The 23,542-nt window shown below is 43.1% G+C and overlaps 1 protein-coding gene across 4 annotated transcripts in view; it reads right to left on the bottom strand.

Annotated features, from left to right (window-relative positions):
- Lrch (Leucine-rich-repeats and calponin homology domain protein) overlaps window positions 1–23,542 on the bottom strand; it is a 246,742-nt gene that overhangs the window by 16,125 nt on the left and 207,075 nt on the right. For 3 of the 4 annotated variants that reach the window (XM_075682824.1, XM_075682823.1, XM_075682822.1), the window contains one exon: window positions 3,735–14,353. The exons of the other annotated variant lie outside the window; for it this stretch is intronic. In XM_075682824.1, coding sequence (XP_075538939.1) covers window positions 14,063–14,353 — 291 coding nt within the window. In that variant the 3' untranslated portion in view covers window positions 3,735–14,062. Of the gene's footprint in view, window positions 1–3,734; window positions 14,354–23,542 lie in introns of those variants that run through there. 4 annotated transcript variants of the gene reach the window in all.

Consider the following 23,542-nt stretch of genomic DNA (forward strand, 5'->3'; position numbering starts at 1 on the left):
GAAGAAGACTTCTGTGGCATTGAAGTATGGAATCACAAAAAGTACGCTGACGATTGTGAAAGCGAAAGACAAGCTGCGAAACAACGCAGGCCATTTCGCTCCCGACAGAAAAAGGCTTAGGGAGGCGGCGCATCCGGAGCTTGAGAAGGCAGTTTTTCTTTGGCTGAAGCGCGCTCGGAGCTGCAGTCTACCAGTAAGTGGACCAATCCTGCGAGAGAAGGCCGAACAACTGTCTTTGCGCTTTGGAATTGAAGACTTCAAGTGTAGTGATGGATGGGTGTTGCAATTCAAGGAGCGACATGGCCTCACTTTCAAAACAGTAAGTGGAGAAGCGGCAGCGGTCGATGAGGCGGTTACTACCGACTGGCAGCAGACGCGTCTTCAGAGCCTACTGCTTGAATACTCCCCGGCTGACATTTATAATGCTGACGAAATGGGACTGTTCTTCAAGTGCCTTCTCAGCAAACATTGTGTCGCAAGGAGGAACGTTGCACCGGCGGAAAGCTGAGCAAGGAGCGGCTCACACTCATGGTTTGTGCCAATATGGACGGTAGTCACAAGCCCGAACTTTTCGTTGTTGGCAAATCGAAGCGTCCGAGATGCTTTAAAGGCGTCCGAACTCTTCCCGTTTCTTATGCAGCAAATACACGTGCATGGATGACGCAATCTTTGTTTGAGGATTGCCTGCGGAAACTTGACGTGCGGTTTAAGCGCGATAAAAGAAAAGTGCTGATGATAGTGGATAATTGTCCCGCTCACGGTGACGTGGAGGGGCTGGAGGCAATTCGTCTTGAATTCCTCCCTCCAAACACAACAGCTGTGCTCCAGCCTCTGGATCAGGGGGTAATCAAATGTCTGAAGATAAACCACAGAAAGCTACTCCTTAAGAGGATGCTAATATGCATGGATAATTCCATGTCGTACAGCATAACACTGCTGTCGTCTGTGGGAATGCTAGCTGACGCATGGAGTGCAGTAACATCGGCAACGATACGGAACTGCTTCCAGCATGCCTTCCGCATACCAGGCCACACCAGTGATACCTTGCCTGACTGCGCTCGAAATGAAGGTGAAGACTGCCTCCAAATGGAGAGCGATGAAGCAAGGCTAGTGCTTTCTGCACTCCAAGCACACAACATAGCTGCTGACCTCAGTGAATTTGCGGCTGCCGATGATAACCTCTGCGTGTGCAGGGAAGACACCCTGGACGACTTGGTGGCTGAGGTGCTGCCAGCACAGTACAGCAGCGAAAGTGAAGAGGAATCAGAAGAGCAATCCTCTGTGACAGCAGCACAGGCCTTCCACTACCTTGCCGAGGTCCGCAAATTTCTGACTGTAGAAGAAAATTCTCAAGAACAACTCGCTGCTCTTAATGGAATAGAGAACTTTGTTCTTAATGCACATGTAAAGAAAAAACAATCAACAATTCATGATTTCTTCAAACGGTCTAGTCAGCCATAGATTTCCATTAAACTTGTTCTGGATCCTTCACCTCTGCTCTGTTTTTACTGTGTAATTAAAGAGTGAAATGTTTAAAATATGATTTAAGTGGATAATTAATTGTAATGTGCACTGTAATCTTGCTCAGAGTCATATATGCGAGAACTTCCAATAATTCAAACTTCCTGATAATTCAAACAAAGTCCTGGGGTCCCTTCGAGTTTGAATTAGAGTCTACTGTAGACGGTCAAGGCCAAATTGACATGGTATTCTTGGGTTCTGAGAAAGCCTTCGACCGTGTGTCCCACCAAAAGTTGTTATCAAAGCTAGAACTTATTCTCAAAGACGACCAACTACTTCACTTATCTTACGGGCAGGCGACAGACAGTTGTTGTTAATGATGCGAAATCAGACTTATCTGATGCGCAATCTGGAATCCCACAGGGATCAGTCTTGGGCCCTCTGTGCTTTCTAGTTTTTATCAATGATATAGTGTATAATATACCAGTTAAAATTCGGCTGTTTGCAGACTGCATACTTTATCATGAAATTCACAGCGAGGCAGATCAGACAATCCTAAATTCATCTTTATCAGAAATAGCGACATGGTGCTTAGAGTGGCGAATGAGCATTAACCTAAGAAAAACAGTATCAATAATTACACGCAAAAAACAGCCGTTACCCTTTGTATACAGCATTAATAGCCATAACTTATCCTCTGTTACAGAATATAAATACCTTCATTTAGTAATTACGTCGGACCTTCGGTGGAATAGCCATGTAGCTCACATTAAAAAAGAAGAAAGCCATGAAGAAGCCCTGATACTTGAGGAGGGCCTTGGCTAAATCTACAATATAAAATACTAGCATAGAAGACTTTCATCAGACCATTGTTAGAGTACACTACTCCTGTCTGGGACCCTTACACCCAAGCAAGCATAAATATTATTGAAATGATACAGTGGAAATCAGTCAGGTTTATTTTTAATTCCAACAATACATCAGTTAGCGCTCTTTTATCGAGAGAGGCTCGAAATGTTATATTTATTTCATCGGGAGCATGTAAAACTAGACAAAAATTGTATATTACACCTTGTAGCCGGTGCCCAATGTGTTCATCGCATTCATTCAGGCTAGATGTGTATTCACAGCATACCACTTTATCTAAGCAGTCGTTTTTCCCCCGAACCATCCATGACTGGAAGGCCCTGCCTAAAAACGTTCTTCAAAGCTCAACCTTATCATCCTTTGTGCAAGCTCTCGTTAATCTATGACCCGAAACGTTTCCCATGATCTCTGTCCTATTCCATATACTATCTGATATAGGTGCCTCACACTACAGCAAGCATTAGTAGCATGTGAACATTTGTGCACTAATGCTGCATTACAAGCTGATGCAGAAAACCAAACCTGATGAATTTCATTGTCATAGTAAAACATTTTCTTGGGTGAATTGGTTCACAACAAAAAGAGATAAAACATTAGTGAGCAATAAACGAGACCAATAAGGGTCAGTCCTGTGTACTCATTGGTGAGAATCCGTTTCAATGCTTTAAAGGGACACTAAAGCGAAAAAATAAATCAGTTTAGACTAATGAAGCATTGTTTGAAAACCCTACAGGCAGTCATTTAAAAAAAAATAGCTTGAGTATTAGATGAGAAAATGAAGGTCCAAGTATCAGTTTTTGAATTTCGCGCCGAAACCCCAGTGCCGGTACGTCAGCGTGACGTCAGGGATTCCAAAGTATGTTTTCGCATTTGGGCCACGTTGGCTGAATAAAGGTTCCCAAAAGTTGCCATGTTTAATATTTGGTTCTTTCAGAACACAATGTAGTCAATCTGTACCGCTATATATAATTAGTAGGCCCTAGAAGATGCCATCGAAATCCAAGATGTCACAGCCCCCAGGTGCAGGAACTTAAGTAGGCATCGCCACCCATATTTCATTCTTTCGCTTTTTCTGGCTTACCAAATGTCTTATCGTTGTAAGAGTGGTGTTTTTGGTGTTGTAGAATGGTAACTTGCTGATTCAGAAGAAATAATTTTTCACTTTAGTGTCCCTTTAAGTCCTTTGTAGTTGGCTCAAAAGCCATTATGGCACTGCTATTGCCAAGGTCGAGCACTAAGCACAGTGGATGATAAGAAATAAAGAATGGAGAATTAAATAAAATGCTAAAAAATATGGACCCAGTATTCGTGTGCACTTGGAAGCAGCAGCACACCTCGCAAATCATGCTGCTTTGTTGACTCCCAGTGGTCCTAATACGTGAAATGCTTGTGCTCAAACACATAAATGAAGTTACATAATTATCTTTATTTCAAGAAATATGTGTCCATGACTAACAGCTCCGTAGCACAGTTTGATTTCGCACACTGAAGTTACTAGACTACTTTGCTAGCGTTCCTCATACATGAAAGCATAGAACAGCATGAAAAAGCAGGAGGTAAGACTGCCCTTCTGGTTACAGTAACAAAAAAAAAAAAAAAAAAAAAATCACACTGAGCACATTCTTTAGAACGCTAACAAAATAATTAGCTGGAACATGAGCACTTATATTTCAAAGCACTTAACAGTTTCATCAGACACGTCAGAAGATCGGCACACTTCTCTTTGAAGAAAAATAAAAGCGAAAGTATATCTGGCTCTGTCATCACTTCTGCGAGTGCCTCAAGGTGGACCCAAAATGTCCATGCAACCTTGCACAGGGCAACGCCTCAGGACGCGCAGTTCTTGTGCACTCACCACAGCCACCGAATACATAAGCTCGCCATCACTCCACGCAACATAACCTCGCCCACTGTCATGAATGTGCTCCTTCCCCTTACGTTTTTAAAGAAAGCTTGCCAGACACTGAACAGCTGCACTTCTAAGTATTTTCTTTGTTTACTTTTTTTAAAATTGCATGCTTTCCAAGACCTGCATTTGAGCTTCGTGGTGCATTCTAGACTGCTCCTTTTTCTCTCCCATTCCCCTGCTGGTGCAGTTCTCTTCCTTCCTGCCCCTATACCTCTTTCGTGACAACCTCTTTCAGGCAGGTGGCCATTGTGCCCCTTCTGGAGCACTACAGACTGTTGTCAGCATGTCTACATTTTGGGGGAGCATATGTGTGCAACAAGTAATCTCAACAGTAATAGTTGCATCAACTAGCACCCCTTGCATTTATACTGTACTGATTATCACTGATCATCAAACAAATGCAGCAGCTGTTTCTTTTTTCTAAGCTTTTTTTGTTTTTACAGCAAAGCGAGCCTTGCAGGGAACTTCGGAAGTGAGCTGTTTTCATGGCACAAGGCTGGTGTGTGCATCTGGCGGCATTGTGCGCCCTGCTGCTGCTGCGCGCGCACACACAAGTAGGGGGGAGCAGTGAATGAGGTGTTCTGGGCTGTGGAGAGTGCACCGCTTGTGCAGTGGTTGTGGTCACTTCTTAATCCAACCTAAATTTCCCCACATGGGCACGAAATTCAGTACAGGCACTTCTACTGGGCAAAAGCCCTCCTTCCAGCAACAAGGACAGGCACAGTCCAAACATGCAGGCTATATGAAGCCAGTTGCATAAATACAGGTGTGAATGTTCCAGGGCTTCTAGAATACAGTGCCATCTGAATACACACACTGAATACACAAGGTTCTATGCTAAATGCTCAATCAGCAAAATACACTTCACTGGAGTTTCGAATACCACATTTGCTTGAATGCGATGAAAGGCGAGACTTGATGACTTAAGGAAATGAAATGTATAATGCAACTCTAGTTGTGGGTTTCAAGTAGAATAGTTTAGCAGATATGTGAGCCAACACAGCAAAGCGTCCCCTGTGAGTCTGAGTACACTTGCAGCCCGGTCCAGAAGTACAAATCACAGTACTACACTTTTTATTTAAAAATTGCACACCCCTTTTGTGTGTCATTTGTTCCCAACAATATAGATCATCATTACTGATCTGCGCATTTCTGTTTTAATGGCGTGCGCCGAGCACTTTCCTGGCAGGAACACAATGGGCCACTGAAAAGTGCATGGCGTTCCTACGAGGAAAGTATTAAGTGCAGAGTGTTAAAGAACAGAAACCTATGTGACTATTTTTAAACAACTATTTTTGGGCAAAATTAAGCCGTAGAGGGCGTACAGTTCATTTAAGAGTGCCATAGATAAGGCTGTTTGACCAGTTTGCGCTTCTGTTTCTTTTTCCTTCATCATGGCGTCACTTCAATGCCAACATGCACAGACCTGCATACCCTACTGCGCAAGTATGCCTTCATTATTTGCACGACACTGAAAGACTGGTGTTATGCAAATCTTACTCCAGCATTTTGAGTTCATCACGGCTTGAGGCATGAAATAGAAGAAATGATCACATCTTCTATATGGAGCACAGTTCTGATTATATTGCAAAGTGCTTTTTATACCTAACTATTATACACACGTGCCTTTCCTCGCAAAACTTGCCTCACAGTAACTTCCATTTTTATTACAACTTTTGAAAAAGGTTTTTGTCCTTACTGGTGCTAGTTTTTCATTTGAATTTCCCTCAATAACCCCTAACATAGCTGTTTGTTTCATTTCGACTTTTAGAGGTAGTAGGACAGGCAGTGAAACCAGTTCGCACCTTTTAAGTGGCTTGTTTTTCCTATAAAAAGGTGCACATACAGCAAAGCTTAAAAAAAAAATCATTTTTTTTTAAGGCAAGAAAGAACACTAAGCGTTTTGACGATGCAGACTGAAAATGCAATGTTATTAAATTTCAGTGAAAAAGAAGCCATAAGCGCAAAGCTTTTAAAAGCTGTTGGAATTAACGATCAAGTCACTGTATATTTTTGCGGGTGCAGTAGTCCCATACTTCCCATCCGACTGCCATAAAGCCAGAGCACCATTGCCAAACATGGAGACACAGGGTAGTGGTTTTCTATAGAGTCACTATTCAACAAACAATGCACACAGGGAATTTCCCTGAGCACTCCTTCGGACACAAGCATGTAACGCTTAGACACACAGATGAGTCCACACGAGGCAATGCAATGAGCAACCAACAGGTGGTTGAGAACCACTTGACAGAGTTGTAATGCATAGGAATCAGAATTAGCAGTCAGCCACAGAATACTTCACGAGCTCTAATACAAAAATATACTCAAAACAATATTCTAGAGCAATAACAAGGACAAGTAGAACGGATATTACAAAGGATACAAAAAGAGTCACCAGATTCTTTTAGTGGAAAAAGGACACCAGAGACCTCTCTGAGAAAAATGATAAACTAACAATAATGACTAAACTTATACTGACTTAAACTGTGTAAATTAAACTATACAGCCTCCATATTTTTTCAGGGACACACACACAAAAGAACACACAAAGTATAAAAAATGCACACCGAATGGTGCACTTAAATGCAGGTACAAAATGTATAAAAAAGCACCAGAAATCAAGGTTTCAAGTCTATAAGTTCTTCAATAAGGAAAAATGCATCTTGACTAGCGGCAGCACTTTGAAAACACACAGTTAATTGTTGAAGACAGAATACAAATGCACAACACTGCATTAAACTATGAGATGCATTAGTTTTCAACAGATGGAAGGCATTTCTGAGTACAGTGCCTGTTACCATGTGCATAGCAGGCCTTCCACAGTAAAATATTTGTGCTCTTGCCGTTTATACACAGACATCTTGATGTGAGCAAATGAACGTGACAAAACAAGTGAAACAAGGGCTATTTGTGTTCACAACTCAAATTAAGCTCTTACTGGAGGAGCCTTCTCACATGCAAGCTTCCAGAACCAGAAGACAAGCGCCAGCTGGCTGTTTGGGTTTACCTAAAACACACACGCTATTACGACAACAATACACAGAAACAGCAGGACAATGTATACTTTGTTCATTACGGTGTCAGGCTTGCATACCTCAGAATGCACACAGGCGTGGATTAGACACATCCATGATTCAGAAGAAAGGTGCAACAAGCTGCTCACCAGGCCCGGAATGTTAAGTAACAGCACAGTAATCCCGCAACTATGAGTACGGGTGAAAAACTCTGCCCCTCAAGGGCTTCTCTACGCTTTCCCAACATGATCACATCACTGGCTCTATTGTCTTGTTTCCAGAAACCATTATCACACGCAAATCACCCACACCTTGCCCACACCAGAAGCAGGCACAGAAATTGAGATTTTCCAAACAAGTACATCTATGATGGGGAAACAGCATACAGCACTAAGCCAAGCCTCAGGGGCCTCAACATTAGGCACAAAATGCGAGCAATGCCCGGGGGGGGGGGGGGGGGAAACAACCGCTGAAACACTCTGATCAGAAGTAACACCTGTCTTTCCTGAATGCGGTAGCAGCGCAAAGTGAAAAAATGCAGACATCTCTGCCATTAGTTGCACAGCTTCAATAGACACAGTGCAAGCATCATGTTATGTATGTACTCTTTCATGGCAAACATACTAAACCACAGAGAAAACAGAGGTGTTTGTTTTTATCATATAATGCCCCAATATGAAAGAGCAAAAGGGGTTTTATATAGATTTGCTATGCACAGAAGTCAGGACTAGAGGGATCATACAATATTAGCTTCATACATCATTTATTGGGCTGCAAACAGCTCTTAAGGAAAGCATATGCAGCTTGGACATCTATGCCAACTTGTGAACCAAGACAATATCTTTTAAGCGCACTTCAGCTATAATGCTTCAGAAAAATTAAGTTTCAGAAAATGCACCGAGCCTATGCATAAAAAAAGATGCACTGAGCAACTGCTGCAACAAGCAAGGGAAACAATGTTGAGATGTCAGATTCCTTCAATGCCAAGAAAGGCCAGCGCCCTCTGAACCCAAGTGACCACAGCGGCTTGACACTGATACTTAACCAATAGCCAAATGGAACTTTTGATAAGCAGCTGAACAGAGTTTGTGCTTAAATCCAATAATAAAGGTAGCTTTGCACTGTTGGTTTTTAAAACTCCCACTAATTAGATTCACACATTATCTTCACATATTCTCATATACCTTTTCAAAACTAGTCATAAAAATTTAATAAATTGCATTTTGATGTACTGAACACAATGTGAAAATGCTCATGCTCAGGTTCAATTAACTGGGGGAGACAACTCTTGCAACTCCTCTTTGCACATTTTTTTCAAGAAGAATATACCAAGTGGTGCCTGCAATTTGCAAAAAAGAATTATGCAATGCATAAGCGTGACAACATCTGCATTGGAAGGATAACTTCCACATCCATGATGACCACCTATTTAATCAATGATCGTAGATACGTGGAAACTTTGAGTATGATGTGTGTAGAAAACCAAGGAAGCACTGAGCTGAACTTTCATTCCCATTTTGAAATCTGAACAGAACAAGTGAAGCATTTGTAAGAATAAGAAATCTGAGTGAACTGGGGCACACGGCAGTGATGGGTTATGAAAAGTGCTCATAAGCTCAGCACAAGATATTTTTAGGACACTTACATTTCTTTAGTGCTCTGCAAATGCCTCCAAAATAAATTGTCATTAGGTGCGTTGCATGATCATTTCCCCACTTCCTCGCTCAGCTTTTTTCTGACACCTCTGCTACATAAAAAAAAGTTGGCTAATTAACCTTAAGTACTAAATAAGTACATCACATGTCTTTCAACAACAATGTGACAGCTTCATCTTCACTTAGTGCATGAGTATTTTTGCTCAAAGCTTAGTTCCGCTAAACATTCATGTGGTGGGACAGCCCGTACGTGAGCCACTTGAGGGTTCTTCCAACATGACAGACAAGAAAATGAGGCAGCTGGAATAAGCGCCTATGCAGGGTGGTGCCTCCCTCTCGATTCATTTGCACAATGCACTAGCAACTCGCTCAAATGCAGCATCACTCTATAGACAGAGCTTGCAGATGAAAAGTGCTGCCCTAACGGGGCTTTTGAGTGCTTACAAGTTTGAATTCATGACAGTCATTATGACAATATATGGACATGCTAGGCTGGCTGTGCCAGATATGCTGCCCATTTTGACTAATCAAGTTTGTGCTGCCTACCTTCAATCGAAGTGACCGACATTTCTACTTTAAGAGGAACCTTAACCTTGCAAGCTCCTATCTAAATATGTGGGAAGGGATACACGTTTCAGCATTTTAATCAGGGTTGTTGCATACAAAAAAAAAGGAAAAAAGAAGAGGCTTACTGGCTGTCAAAAGCAAATTTATGATGTAGGCTATCAAGTCTTTCAACATAAATTGCGAAAATATGAAAATTATGAAGAAATAAACAAGCATCAAGTTTACAAATCTGTTACTTGGCAAGAAAAAGAATCCCAATTCTGTAAAGCGCATTTATTCAGATATATTAAGAGGCAAAAACTGATGTGTTATAAAATGCTCCAAATAGTAGAAATAATTTGTAAATGTGATCAACAAAATTATAACTAACGCAATCATTTTACATAAGTTGTAAATTAATACATCATATCTGTACATTTTAAGCAGTTTAACAGATATAGTGTACAGAACTGTGATCTCTGTTTTTGTTGCAGAGCTATAGAATGGTAAACTTGGCAATTAAATCTTTTCTTGAAAGTTAATAACTTATGGCAATATTCGCAAAACAGTTAGGGCCATAAACGAAATTTTGCTTCCAAGAGCTAACAGAATTTAGCTTTGTCTTAAATGAAGAAAAAAAGAAAGAAAATAATTCTGATCAATTCAGTGTTCATCTGACGGGAGCATCTATATCTGACTAGGGACATCAAGTTGACCCTGAGCTAAAGCCACCTCCTAAAGCAGTTTCTTCAAGTGTGACACAAAAAAATGCAGCACTTATTACAAAAAGTACCGGTGGGGTGACTATTATATTATGATGCACGAATGTACACTTCACAGTGAATGTAACATAGCTGCAATGTGGAAAAAAATTAAGGAACATCAAAGGCAGGCTGTGAGACAGGGCTAGTTGGTATACCATGACGATATAACCAGCGCGAGAGTTGACACGGAGCACAATAAGGAAAGAAAAGGACAAGCGCAAAAAAGAAGCGACAAGGACAAGCGCTTGTCCTTGTCACTTCTTTTCGTGCTCCGTGTCAACTCTCGCGCTGGTTATATCGTCATGTAAAAGGCACAACTGCCTGTGCTCACTGTTTAAAACAGACCAACTATGTTCAGTCCGTTTCAAGAGTGCAAGCCTGGGTTCGTGAGCTACGGCTGTTTGAGAGCTCACAGACAGTACCCCATAGGCATTTAAATTGCCACTCATCTTGAAATGTGAGCTAGCAGTGCAGGAACAACAAAAGTGCCTAATGACTTCATAGGACACTTGGATCCTCAGTCTGAGAAAACGCAACAAAATTGGGGTAAATTTTAAGAAGAGGCATTGGTTAGCAATGTGGCAAATAACCAATGAGTTTCCAATCTAAATACTATGTCTTTTATTCATCATTTAATGCACCTTTTCTTTAGTGTAGTTTTTACGAATACTATAAGAAATTTAAACGAAATATAACTAAGTACTTATTGCTCAGAAAGTCTGCATACAATAGTTTGTTCAGTGTGACTCCATTTGCTCAATGACCTAAACTAATTTAGAAAGGAACCACTTAAAAGCTTATATAGATATACGGTCAGAATTACTACTTGTAAGTTAAATTGAAGGCCATGTAAAAAATATAGAGGCAGTGAAAAATAGCCACCACATTATATTTACAGGCTAAGTTAAGTGAAATCACTGGAAGCATGAAAGCTAACTAGGGTGTAGAGCAGGGCCTTCGGAAAGAGCAGACAACACTGCCTGCAGGCTACTTACAAAAGTGAAAGATAGCCCAGGCCCTTTCAAGCATTTGGTTTCAAGGGTCTGAGTGGGAAACACCATCGAATCACATTGTATTTACAGGCTCAGTTAAGCAAAATCAGCAGAAGTATGAAAGCTGACCTAAAATGTACAGCAGACATTGCTTGCCGGCTACTGACGAAAGTGACAGCCCATAACTGTTTCGAGCACTTGGTCTCAAGGGCCCGAGTAAGACGCAGCATCAAATCCACAAAGCATGTGGGCAACAGACTAGACAACTACACACAGCGTTACATTTTGCTAGCTGAAACTGAACCAGTCTAACATGTCCTCAAAATTCGCATGAGGTCAGACGATAGCAATGTGGCTGGGCATCAACAAACACTGCTTTAACCTGGATACTAGTGTGGCATCATGAGAACCTACCACACTACAAAAAAAGAAAGGACTTGTTTTTGTAATACAGTAGAACCCCACTGAAACATTTTTCAAGGGACTGCAGAAAAAAAAGAAGGAAAAAAAAAACGCGATAGCCAGGAAACATAACGGCATGAAAGACCCTAAATTTCCATAGCAATGTCAGGAACAGCTCTGCATGCATGTATAATTAAGGGACTCGTTTTATGTTACATAAGAGCAACCCCTTTCCACTCTCAATATGCTCCACCGCATAACACCGCTGTATAGCGGCGAAGATGGCTTTAGGCAGTTAAAAAGAACTACAAGTGCACCATAACACGCTTATCGGCATTGATGATCGCATACTTCTGGCATTTCATACTTCCAAATGTGCCTCTGCAGAGATAAATTTACATGACTGCTGCACTCAAATACATGTGGGAACATTACAGAATGGCAACGTTTTAAATGGGAACCTAATACAAAGGAGTCATTGGGTATTAACGCTCTGAGGGTAATTTTTTTTGCCATATGCGACCTCGCAGAGTCGATTTTTTTTTACGAAGGATTCCATTTTTTACTGCAGATTCCAATTCCTTTTAGGGAGTTATTTCGAAAAAAACTTACCGTAATTTTTCTAGGGTGACCATTAAGTGAGAAAAAGATATTTTGCGTTCGTATATATGTACTCTTCATTCATGAATAACAATAAAAAAGGAAATAAACTGATAAGAAGAGAAAATTTGATGCATTGTTATAGTTCAAGGCTTTGAAAATGCGTATGCGAGAATATTTCACAACAGTCGAATGTTCCTGCTTTTACACTAATATGTACATCTATAGCGTAATCGAACTGCGTAGGTGCGTGCACACAAAAAAACTGTGCTTGTGTGCCCGTCAAAAAAGGAAAACTTGTCACAAACTTCCGCTAGTCTTCATCTTATCGCCAACCAAAGGCAATTAGTTTTTGTGAGTCTGCAAAAAAAAAAAAAAAAAAAGCAACGGAAACGCATGCACGGCGGCATCCTTTCTATGCACAGCCCCGTCAGCACTAAACGAGCTAGAAACGAGCGGTCACCTTTTGAGTGATTAGTAACTAGATAGCCATCAGTTTTACAAGCGCAAGTAGCCGAAACCACCAGAGGAACAAAACCCAAACCGCCACCCGCCCGCGTGCGTGCCGATGCGCGAGCGGTAGTTTATAGACACACGGGAGTGAACTAGTGCTAAAACAAACCATGCAACGAAAACCGAGAGAGGGAGTCGCGTGAAAGAAATTTCCAGTATTCCTACATAGTGGCAGCACATGACAGAAAAGAAAAAGTTTGGACATTGGTGCGCTTTTTAAACAAACATAAATATATGGCATCAATTATTTTGGACTTCGTTCGCGGCGCCATATATTTTCACCCTTGACTCTCATAGGGTTAAGTTGGAACCGTGAAAATTCTACATATCAGCTGGGAAAATGCAAAAGTGAGGAACATATGAACGGATTTCTGCTGCATCCCTGCAACAGCAACGTAAAGGTCAGAAAGTAGAAAACACACCTCACTGATTGGCACTGCTTTTTGTTTACTGTATTGCAAATAGGCATCCTAAAAATTTGTTTGGCGACTGAAAACAAACAGGGCTGCATATCAGCACAAAAGCTGTCTCACTTGGCTGAACACAGAATAGATGCCACACATGGAAGACAATGCCAGCAGCAGAATTTAAGATAAACCATTCTTTAAGCTGGCTAACCTCATTAAGCCTGAGCCAATGAAAACAAAGCACACGATCATCAGACAGAGGATGCAGCAGCAGAATTTGAAACAAATGTAACACTGTGGACAGTGTTCGTGGACAATGGCCACAGCTATGAAGAACTGAAACTGAATGGTATGCACCAAAATTGTGAACAAGGAGAGCAGCACGGAAAAGAAGCCAAAGAACAGAAGGATATGGTAACCACTGAAGCTAGAAGGTGCTCAGCAGTCAGTTTGCTGAAACCTTTCTTTTTTGTTTTAAATGTACTCAATGTTAGTCAGTGTGGTCCTGCTTACATGTGCCTTCAAAAGGATACGATTGCTGAAAGTGTAGGTGTCTAAAGATTAGCATAAGCTGCCCTTTGAACATAAGATAAAAAAAAAAAACCTGACCACCAATGTCATGACCCTTGGTGAGACAAGGTGCCATGTGCCTAAACATCATAAGCACAAATGAAAATCACTGTACGTAGTCCTATCCTCACTTGCAGCCCAGAAAAGACCAAACGAGCCTAGCCTTCCTTTGTTTTTTTTTAATTACAAGGAAAGCTCAATGCAACTCTGCATGGGTTCTTGGGAGAAATCTGGGAATGTGCCCATGAAAACTTTCTCCGAGTCACAAGAACAGCTCAAGGCGACAGGCCTTTGCAGGCTGACTTGAGAGCCTGAGAGAAACATCTTTGTCCAAAAGGACTTAGCGATAGTAGATGACATGGTCACGGCGCCCAACAGAGGCAGGCGTGAAGGTAGAGGCCGCAGCAGAGCCCCACAGGAAGCCAAAGGTCGACAATGCTCCACTCGTCGCTACTGTCACTGTGCGGTGGCCATCCACACAGCAGCAGCAGGCAGGTTCCCGCCAGTGTGACCAGGAGCAGACACGCCAGAGAACGGTCGGCACCAGTGGTGCCCAATGGCAGCCAGTGGCCAGGCACCAGTGCAGCCACAGTGGCAGCCACGCGGCCCACGTCTACACGAAGCACCAAGTCTTCCCAAGCAAACAGGTCCCCCTGCAACGGGCGGCCCAGCAGCAAGCATTGGCCCCTGTCTGATAAGCCTGAGCTCATATGAAGTCGGGTGTGAAACGATGCATGAGCACTGAGCGAAGGGCTAGATAAAACAGAGCTTTAAGAATACAGTCGACTTCTGCCATATCAACCTCCTAGAGAAAATGCAAGACAAGCCTGAGTATGCCATTCAAACGATCCAAAGCACACATTAAAAACTCAATTGGTATCTGAATAAATTAAGCACCAATTTGCCAGCTACATAATTCATGGCTGTCGTATTCTGCTACTGAGCCTGAAGTAGTTTGTTAAATTCAAATGGATTACAGCAGCTGAATTCTGATGGAAGCAGAAAGCAAGAACGCTCATGTAGTTGGCACAAGGTGTACATCAGAAAAACACGACATGCCAAAATTAATCCTTCCACTACAGCCCACTTCACAGGCCCTCTGCTGTTTTGGGACCCTATCAATCAATCATGAATGATGACTGCAGTTGCAGAAACTCACTTAGTACTAGCAACATTTTTCCATCCAACAAATTCAGCAAAAGCCTACAGAGAGTGGCTCTGTTAAAATGACCAAGTAAGTGGCACAAGGAACTAAAACACGCAAACCTATGAAGTAAACCCTTCAACTTGCACACTTCAAAGCTGGCAGAAGAATGCAGGTAGTCGTTGACCCTTGAAATTGCACAGTGCACAGCATGGCAAAAACATTTCCCCAGAATCTTCACTGCACTGCCCTATAGTTTTACATTTCATAGCCTCCGAATGAAAACATACACAGATTCCACAATGCTGGGATCCAAATGATGCAAAGCTTGTTTGAGTTAGCAAGATAGCAGCAATAGTGGATGACATGAGCCTAGCTGTTAACCTTTGAAGAGCAGAGAAGCTGGAAAGTTGATCTTCGTTGGAGGTATTGCAAAGGACAACACACACGTGTTTGTCATCTCAAGAGAAGCAAAGCACACATGTATATACATTTGAGGCTTCTATGCAACTTTTGTCACATATCCAGTGGTACATACACAATGCAGATGTTAGCTGTCCGGGCACATGCCCAGTCGCACCTACCCAGTGACCAATGTTGTCTACAATATATCCACAAGTATATTTATTCAGGAAACAATGATGAAGGCCCACCACAAGGTAAGAGGCAAAGAAAGCTTAGTTTAAAAAAAAATTCAAGAATATTCAAGGCTTCGTTCAGGCATTCTGAAGGGCCTAACCGAATGCTGCATATGACAGGTTTCCTACAAGATACCGTTGTCAAAAAGACTGCACTATGTCATTTTTATTGCGTGAAGCAAACAAGAAAATCATTTTGCAAAATAACTTCAATTGCACTAAGTGAAAGTAACTCATCGTGGAAATTTTACTGCAGGCAATGAACCAAAGAGCAACAGTCCATCAACCAGTAGCATTTCTTGTATCTACTGGTTGACATTAAACAGCTCTTGGGCCTTGCTGTTTAAAGTTTTTTTCAGGTTATTAAACTCAATGATAAAAGAAAACTTATTTGCTGCTTTTGCTCTTCAAGCATCTATTGAAGCTGTTGAAAGCAGCAATGGTAGCTTAAAGTGTTTTTTCTTTATCATGGTTTCAATCTCTGCTCAATGTGATGCCACAATCTTTTAATCTTCAACTTGGTTCTGCCCTTCCATGTATGCGCCAAATATAAGCAGCTGACATGGCCACCCTGAGCTGTTTTGTGATCAGGATGTTGAGAACTTTACCAGAGTAGACGTGGTTACCTGAAACCCCAGCTCAAACGTGACCTACCATTGCAGCTTTTTTTCCCCTCATAAGCTGTGACGTCTAACAAATATGTCAAATCATGTCTACTAAATCACCATTTACATCAACAATCTCCAACCTACATTAAGGACCTCTACTCAGCATCACCTACCCCACAAAATCAATGTGTAAAGAGCGCCTCATTAGGCTTGTGCGTTGTAAAGAGACTACTGAAGTGCATAGATAAAGCAGTGATGAGGGTGTCTGCAAAGTATAGCACCAATGCATGCTGTGAAAACAACAGAAAATTCAAACGAAAGCTTGCATGCTCTTGAAGGAATACCTGGTGCAGCGAGCACTTGGTGCATGACCAAAATATTCGATGGGGCCTGGCGAGGGGCCCTTTGCCAGCTACTCAAATTTTCACACATGATCAGTGTGCAACAAGGTGCTATGGTACAGGTTGTTGTCTGTTGTATCACATTGGTAGAGCAAGTTCTCAGCTTTCCTCATGCCTTTAAGCTGCTGAGAAAAGGTAGACTTGACACCAAATGTAATTATAAGGGAACAACCCCCAACAGAAAGACTCTTTTCAGGCATAGTGATGTATTCAATGTGTTTGTGATGAGAATTCACTGCCAGCTGGAATGGTGGTGGATGACAAGCAGTACTGAAAGATTGCCGACAATGTGCTGGTGGCCACAACCACCATCAGCAACCAGATTTTTTATCATAGATGAGACTGTTAGCAGTAGAAATAGAATTTGCATCTGTGGGCGACCAGTCAACAAATACTGTGGCCACCTATGAAATGTGCCTGTGCACACATTGGACGAAATGATGAAAGCTCTGAACTGAATTCAGGCAGCAGTCAATTACTGTTCCACAACATTAAAAAAGCCACCCTTAGCACAAGATGACACTTGGTACAAAGCGTGAAAAGATGCAAATACTAAGGGGGTAAAAAATATTCGAAAAGTTTGAATATTACTGAATATTATATTTTTATTATTCGTATTGAATTCGAAAAATAGATATTTGAAAATGTTCGAATATTTGGTTCGATACAAATATTCAAATCAATTGAATACACTGCTGGCTGTGTGGGGGCAAACACAGTTCTTTGCATTTGTTTTTACCTAATCTAAAAATCTAAGGGAGCTTATCACTATCATTGAAAAGTCTACAATCACTGCATTCTACCGGTGCTAACATAGGGGGCAGATACTTGAAGGTTGACAAATAAACTCGAGAACAAGTTAAGGATCATGCAAAGAACAATGGAATGAAAAATGTTAGGCATATCGTTGACAGGAAGAGAGTGGTGTGGATCAGGGGGCAAACGGGGATAGCCGATATTCTAATTGACATTAAGAGAAAGAAATAGTGCTGGGCAAGCCATGTAATGTGTAGGTTGGATAACCAGAGAACCATTAGAGTTACAGAATGGGTGTCAAACGAGAGGGAGCACAGTTGAGGATGGCAGAAGACTAGGTGGGGTGATGCAATGAGGAAATTTGCAGGCGCGAGTTAGAATCAGTTGGTGTAAAACAGGAGTAATTGGAGATCGCACGGAGAGGCCTTCGTCCTGGCAGGGAACATAAAAAGTAGGATGATGATGAATTTAAGAATATTCGGCCGATTTCGAGTCGAATTTTGCGATGATTTCGTGTTGCTAGCGAAAGTTTGCCTGTAAAGCACACTTAGCCACTGGACGTCCAAACTTTGCGGGAAAACCAGCCTCTCAGTAGTAAGAGGGCACGTGTTTGCGGACAGCGAGCGGACACTTTTATGGCGAATTCCATTGGGAGAACAGGAGCACTCAAAAGCACGCTGAAAGTGCTCTTTCCAGGCGCGGCGTGTTTCATTGGTCGAACAGGAGTGGGAGCGCCGTCATCCAGTGGTAGAACAAGAGCAGTTTCGCTGCGCCGAGAGCAGCCGGGAGCAGTCCGCACTGCTCTCGCCTGAAAAGCGGAGTACCGAGGAAGTCACGTGATCCAAACGTCATATTCTCCTCATTTTGCTTCAGTCGGCGAGCGCGGCGGCAATGGCGGCAACCAAGCGTAGGCACTGTTTTGGCCCCAGTGACTTTGACGTCGTTAATATGAACGGGCTTAGCGATTCAGCGAGAGATACCAACATTTCTAGTACACCTTGCTTCTCTTCGGATGCGCGGGAAACAGTGGCAGCAAAGCGTCTTCGCCTTGCTGAAGTGCTCGAGACGCTCGACGGTGACAGCAGCGACAGGATCTGGAGCTCAACTTCGGATTCGAGTTGTAGTTCTACGGACGACACTAGTAGCGATGACGACTACGAAATGCACGCGGCGATCTCTCAAGAGCTATTTTCGTTGCCGGAGGAAAGACCAAAAGTGGACTCGTACAGTCGCCCAAATCTTTAACTGGTGTGCGGTAGCGGCGACTTTTCCGTGCGTCAGCGCCGTTTGACGGGGCGCGGCTGGAAAGAGTCTGAGGCTAAAGCCGAGACCACACATACGCTTGCGAACGCGCGCTAGCTCGCGTCCGCGCGCCTAGCGCCTGCCGCGCCTCGCGAGTAATGGTGGTTTGCATCCACAAAGACGCGCGACAGCGCGCGCTCACTGGGCTCACTCACAGACGCCTCGGCAGGCTCCGCTTCGTACTTTGTTACTGACAGCGCTTCAAGATGCTTCGATATTTATAAACGTAATTGTTATATTTTTATAGCTGTTACATCAGTGCACGAAGGAAGGAAGAACCACATTCTTGCACGATATAAATCTGCTTCACTGAGGGTTGAACGCTCCGCGCCGTAGCTGCGTAGCCAGGCGCGCCGACGCGAGGCAACCCAAGCGCGCGATAACAGAGAGGAGCTGTTCCCCGAGATCACGCCGCGTTTCGACGCGTACGAGCCATGCCGCACCGTGTGCGCATGCGTGGGCGCGTGAACGCGAGCTTGCGCGCGTCCGCAAGCGTACGTGTGGTCTGGGCTTAAGCGCATGCGGACAAAGCGCGCTCAGCTGGGCCCATCGTCTACTAGGCTGTTTCCAGCCTCGCCGCGTCATACGGCGCTGACGCCCGGAAAAGTCGCCGCTCCCGCACACCAGTTAAAGATTTGGGCGACTGTACATTGGAAAGACTGTCTCTTCATACTCCGACGAGCAGGTGCGTTGTTCAGCTTCCGAGGGAAGTCAGATCGTTAAAGTGCCCGTTTTTCTTTCTAGTTCAAAAGAAATTTCCGCATCACGCGGCGACTTCCCCTGAATAATAGAAAGCAGGATGCGCTGAGCTTCAGAATCCATTTCGGCTAATCTTGCAGGAGGAAACGTTGCGGGATGCGTCGGCGTTGCACAAATGCACGTTGTACGCTGCGGCGAAACGGTGAACGTCCGACGACCACAACACGGTTACACGTGTTTTGCCGCTCTCCCGCAGAGAATGCTGGGACGTCGATTGCTTGTGTCACGTGGTACATTTCTCCTCACACGTCCCCCTCCCACCTGCTCTCCGGATCAACGCCGCATTCCAGTGGCGGGTCGAGTGTTCCTGCTCTCACTGCGCTGCCACCCGACTCCGCACTGCTCGGCTCTCTACTCCTGTTCTCCCAATGGAATTCACCATTAGAAGCGTCCATTCTTGCAACTAACGTCGGCGTAACCGAGCGAACGAGCACAGCGAAGGATTAAAGAGCGAACGCGGAGCGTAGCGGGGGATAAAAGACGCCAGGAGGAAAGCGGAGGAGAGTACAGCGAAAGGCCACGAGATGGCGCCACAGTAGCGTGCGTCGCCTGTCGGTGGCGGCTGCTGTGGGTGAATGGCGCCCACGCGTCACTCACGTGCTGGCTCTCGCTATCTCCAGATTAGCGCCGCAGTCGCGCCGCACCTCTCTTCGTTTGCAACGTGCTGCACGAGACAGATTGCCTGCGCCAGCCAACCTATCGCGGTATGAAAACAAGTGTAGAGCTTCGCTCAAATTTCGCATCAGGGAGCATCGTAACTGTCGGCGAACTTTTTTTTTTTTTTTGCAGCGCCACCCCCAATTCTGAGCTTATTGCTTGACAGCAAGTGCGATGAGTGACGACAGGCACGAAGTCAAATGCACCCGATTTTACGGGAACTTGATGCGGTATAATAAGGCACTCTAGAAGAGTTGACTGTTGGGCCAGTTGGTCGTCCATATTTGAAGTAGTAGCTTAGCGCGAATAAAACCACGGACACAACTCTTCTGCGCCCAACAAGCTTTCGAAGCTGTGTTCTCGAGTTTGCTGTAAGAGCAGGCGGGGCTGCCGCACGAGGCATGAGAAGCCCTTTGTTGAGTGCTCCAGAGGGGTTGTTTATGCAATTCCCTTGCACCCTTGTGGGAAGCTCTACATTGGTCAAAGCGAGCGTTGTGTGAATGACCGTTTAAGGAAACATGCGCAAAAACTAAAGAAAAATGAGGATAAGGGCGCACGCTTGTTGGCTCACGTTAGCGCGTGTGGTTGCGACGCTCGATTTTCTGCGACTACTATTCTTGGCAGGAGGGGCAACGCCTCTTCCAGGCTCGCTCTTGAGGCCTTCTTTATCAAGAAGAATAGAGATAGATGTGTGAGTGAGCCTTCTATCACATTACTGGATGCCGAATTTAACTTCTTGCGCAGCCGCCTTTGATGTGCATGTACCAGCTTCTCTTCTGCTTGGTAGGCACATGCGTGACAAGAGGATATATATATGCACTACCCTTCCTTCCATTAAACAGTTGTGAGTAGCGCTTGTCCTTGTCTGTCTTTCTTGTGTCCGTAGTTCTATTCGCGCTAAGCTACTACTTCAAAAAATAAGGCACAGGCTGGCGGGGTCAGCTAGTGGGAATTACAAAATTTTCCAAGTTAACAACAGCCAAGCACACAATGTTTTAATGGCTTACTAGTGTTGTTTTTTAACACTGACAATGAAACTGCAATGTTCCAAAATAAGAAATTAACCTAACTTGCTCATACATGCATGTTCATATCATTATTCAATATTTGATCTGATACTGGAATCAAAGTATTGAATTCATATCCAAGAACTTCGATATTCACACAACCCCAGCTAATACGAAAGACTAACATGGTGACCCTGTAAAACGAGACTTTGCCATCATTTCTTCTTATAATAATCAATCTAATATCACAAAGTAAACAAAAGTAGACATCTTAAAGAATTCATCAATCTAAACTGATTCAATGTTTCTGTTTGGTATCTTGTAAGTGCAAAAGCACTTGCTAAAAAATATCTTCTCATTTCAAGCAATTTTTAATAAGAAAAATGTCTTGAAACTTACTAGGTTTAGTATTTGGAGCCTTTAGGATCATATATAACCCTTGTACATCAATGAATTATAAAACCCAAGCAGATTCCCTTCAAATTTCAACATGTCGGGATGAGCTGCTGCAGAAATTTCAAGCCTATCTTTCGTATTTGAGCCTCTGGCTCATCAAGAACCCACTCACAGTAGGAGTGACATTTCTGGTGTGCCAGAAGAATAATTTGCCAATCCAGCCTAACTTGGCATAACTTAACATTCCTCTATAATGGACCATCATTAAGCCTCAATCATTGCTAGCCTGAAAATAAGTAAGCAGTATTTGCAGTAGGGGACAGTAGTGTATGCAAAGTTGCATCGACTTTCTCTCTTTTCTACAGTGCTAGCCTCCATGCCTCCCAGCTGTCAGCCAGTGCTAAACACTGCATTTGGCAAACCAAAATGCTTGGCCTGAATCCTGGCTTCACAAAAGGCTGCATCTAGCTGTATGACATGTGATGTATCAATAAATAACTATGCCAGATTCGACGACTGACGACCGTGCTAGCCCGAATAGTTGTTATAAGATTATTGGTTGCTTTTCTGGACACAAGGTTGTCCCATAAGAAGTTAGACTCTTAACTCACACTTTGAGCCGAGTTTCTGGTTCTTAACCACCAGTACAACATGACACTTTCAACGAAGTACTTATCATACACCAACACTTCTCCCACATAATCATAAGAATGGGTTCAGTCGAATGTTTTTTTGTAAACACACACACTTGGGCAAAAGCACACACACACAAACAGGCACACCACCAAACCACTTATTTAAGAAAATAGGGACCACAGTCAATGCACTATTCAGCACATAAGGTATTTAGGTAGCAACCATTTTAAAAACAAGGGCGAATTTACAGGTGTTTACATGCAAGTTAAAGTCGCAGCAAAAAGCTCCAAGTAATAAGTTTGTCATTTCATTCAATTTTGTCGAGCCCCACTGGAACTCGAGAAGCAGAGTTTCATTACACATTTTTTTCAGACAAGACTCAACGGACATGTTCAAAAGGTACATTTTGTAATGATCTACTTCAATTATATCCATTTCACATAACCCACTCTGCTGAGTGACCTGCCCTAATGATAATAGTCTGTGGCATGCAGGCCAATGACAAAGGAAGAAAAGAAGTGTTACAAAATCTGGCTCCCGGAAGCTTTCAATTGCCACACAGTTTGGCATGAGTTCAAAGTATGAGCCACCCAGATTGCAGAAAATTGTTTACCATGGCACCACTACGACGAAAATTATGGCCATCTTAAAGACAGTATGAGCAGAAAAGAAAGGCACATTGGGACTGGGATGACACAGGGGTGGGCCAACACTTGGAATAGACTGGACAGGTGGCTGGCTCTGATGTCACATTTTACCACTCATACGATTACATCACAGATTAATTTCAAAACATGTAATCATAGAACTTAAGGGCTATTTGAATATACTAAGTGAGGACATGGTTTGTGTAGGTAGCGTCCGCAATTACAATAAGAAAATTGCGTACAAGACAGTCAGTGCACACTGCATTAATGAAGTGAGCAATCAGAAGAACATGTGAGAAGAACACACAGCTTCTTTCAATTTAAAGTGTCCTCACATTAGAGGTTTGTCAGCATGCTGTCACACAATGACAGTGTAGAATGTGCCAAAGGCCACATGCTCTGATGATCACATGTTGCTCACTGTTGGCTGTCCGTTAAGCAGAAAGAAGGATTGTTCTAAAAACAGAATGCCATTCACATTAGCTACCCAATTACACTGTGCTTCCCACTGTTGCACACGAGCTAAAATTATACACAGGTGCTTCAGCCAAGCATGAAATCAGCACAATATGCAATACTACTTCCATGCCAGCTTTACAGTGTAACAAAAAGCTCATTCTTTTTACTTTATTTTTAAACTCTCGACCAGGGTTCTCCCCATGGTGGGCAATGAGAGAAATGCTGGCTACTGCTCCAGTTGACCCCTTTTGAGGGCCCCCCCCCCCCCCCCCAATTTGAATGGTCAATTTGATCAAAGTGTCAAATTTTTCAGTTTTTTTCCCCAATTCCTAGGTGTTCCATTATCATGTGGAGAAATCTTAGAAAGAAATATAAAGCAGAAGCTCAAAAAAATGGCCTTTTTCTAGTGTTCTGCCAACAAAAACTGAATAG

Source organism: Dermacentor variabilis, chromosome 2, assembly GCF_050947875.1.
Source record: "Dermacentor variabilis isolate Ectoservices chromosome 2, ASM5094787v1, whole genome shotgun sequence".
In the NCBI taxonomy this organism is placed as follows: domain Eukaryota; kingdom Metazoa; phylum Arthropoda; class Arachnida; order Ixodida; family Ixodidae; genus Dermacentor; species Dermacentor variabilis.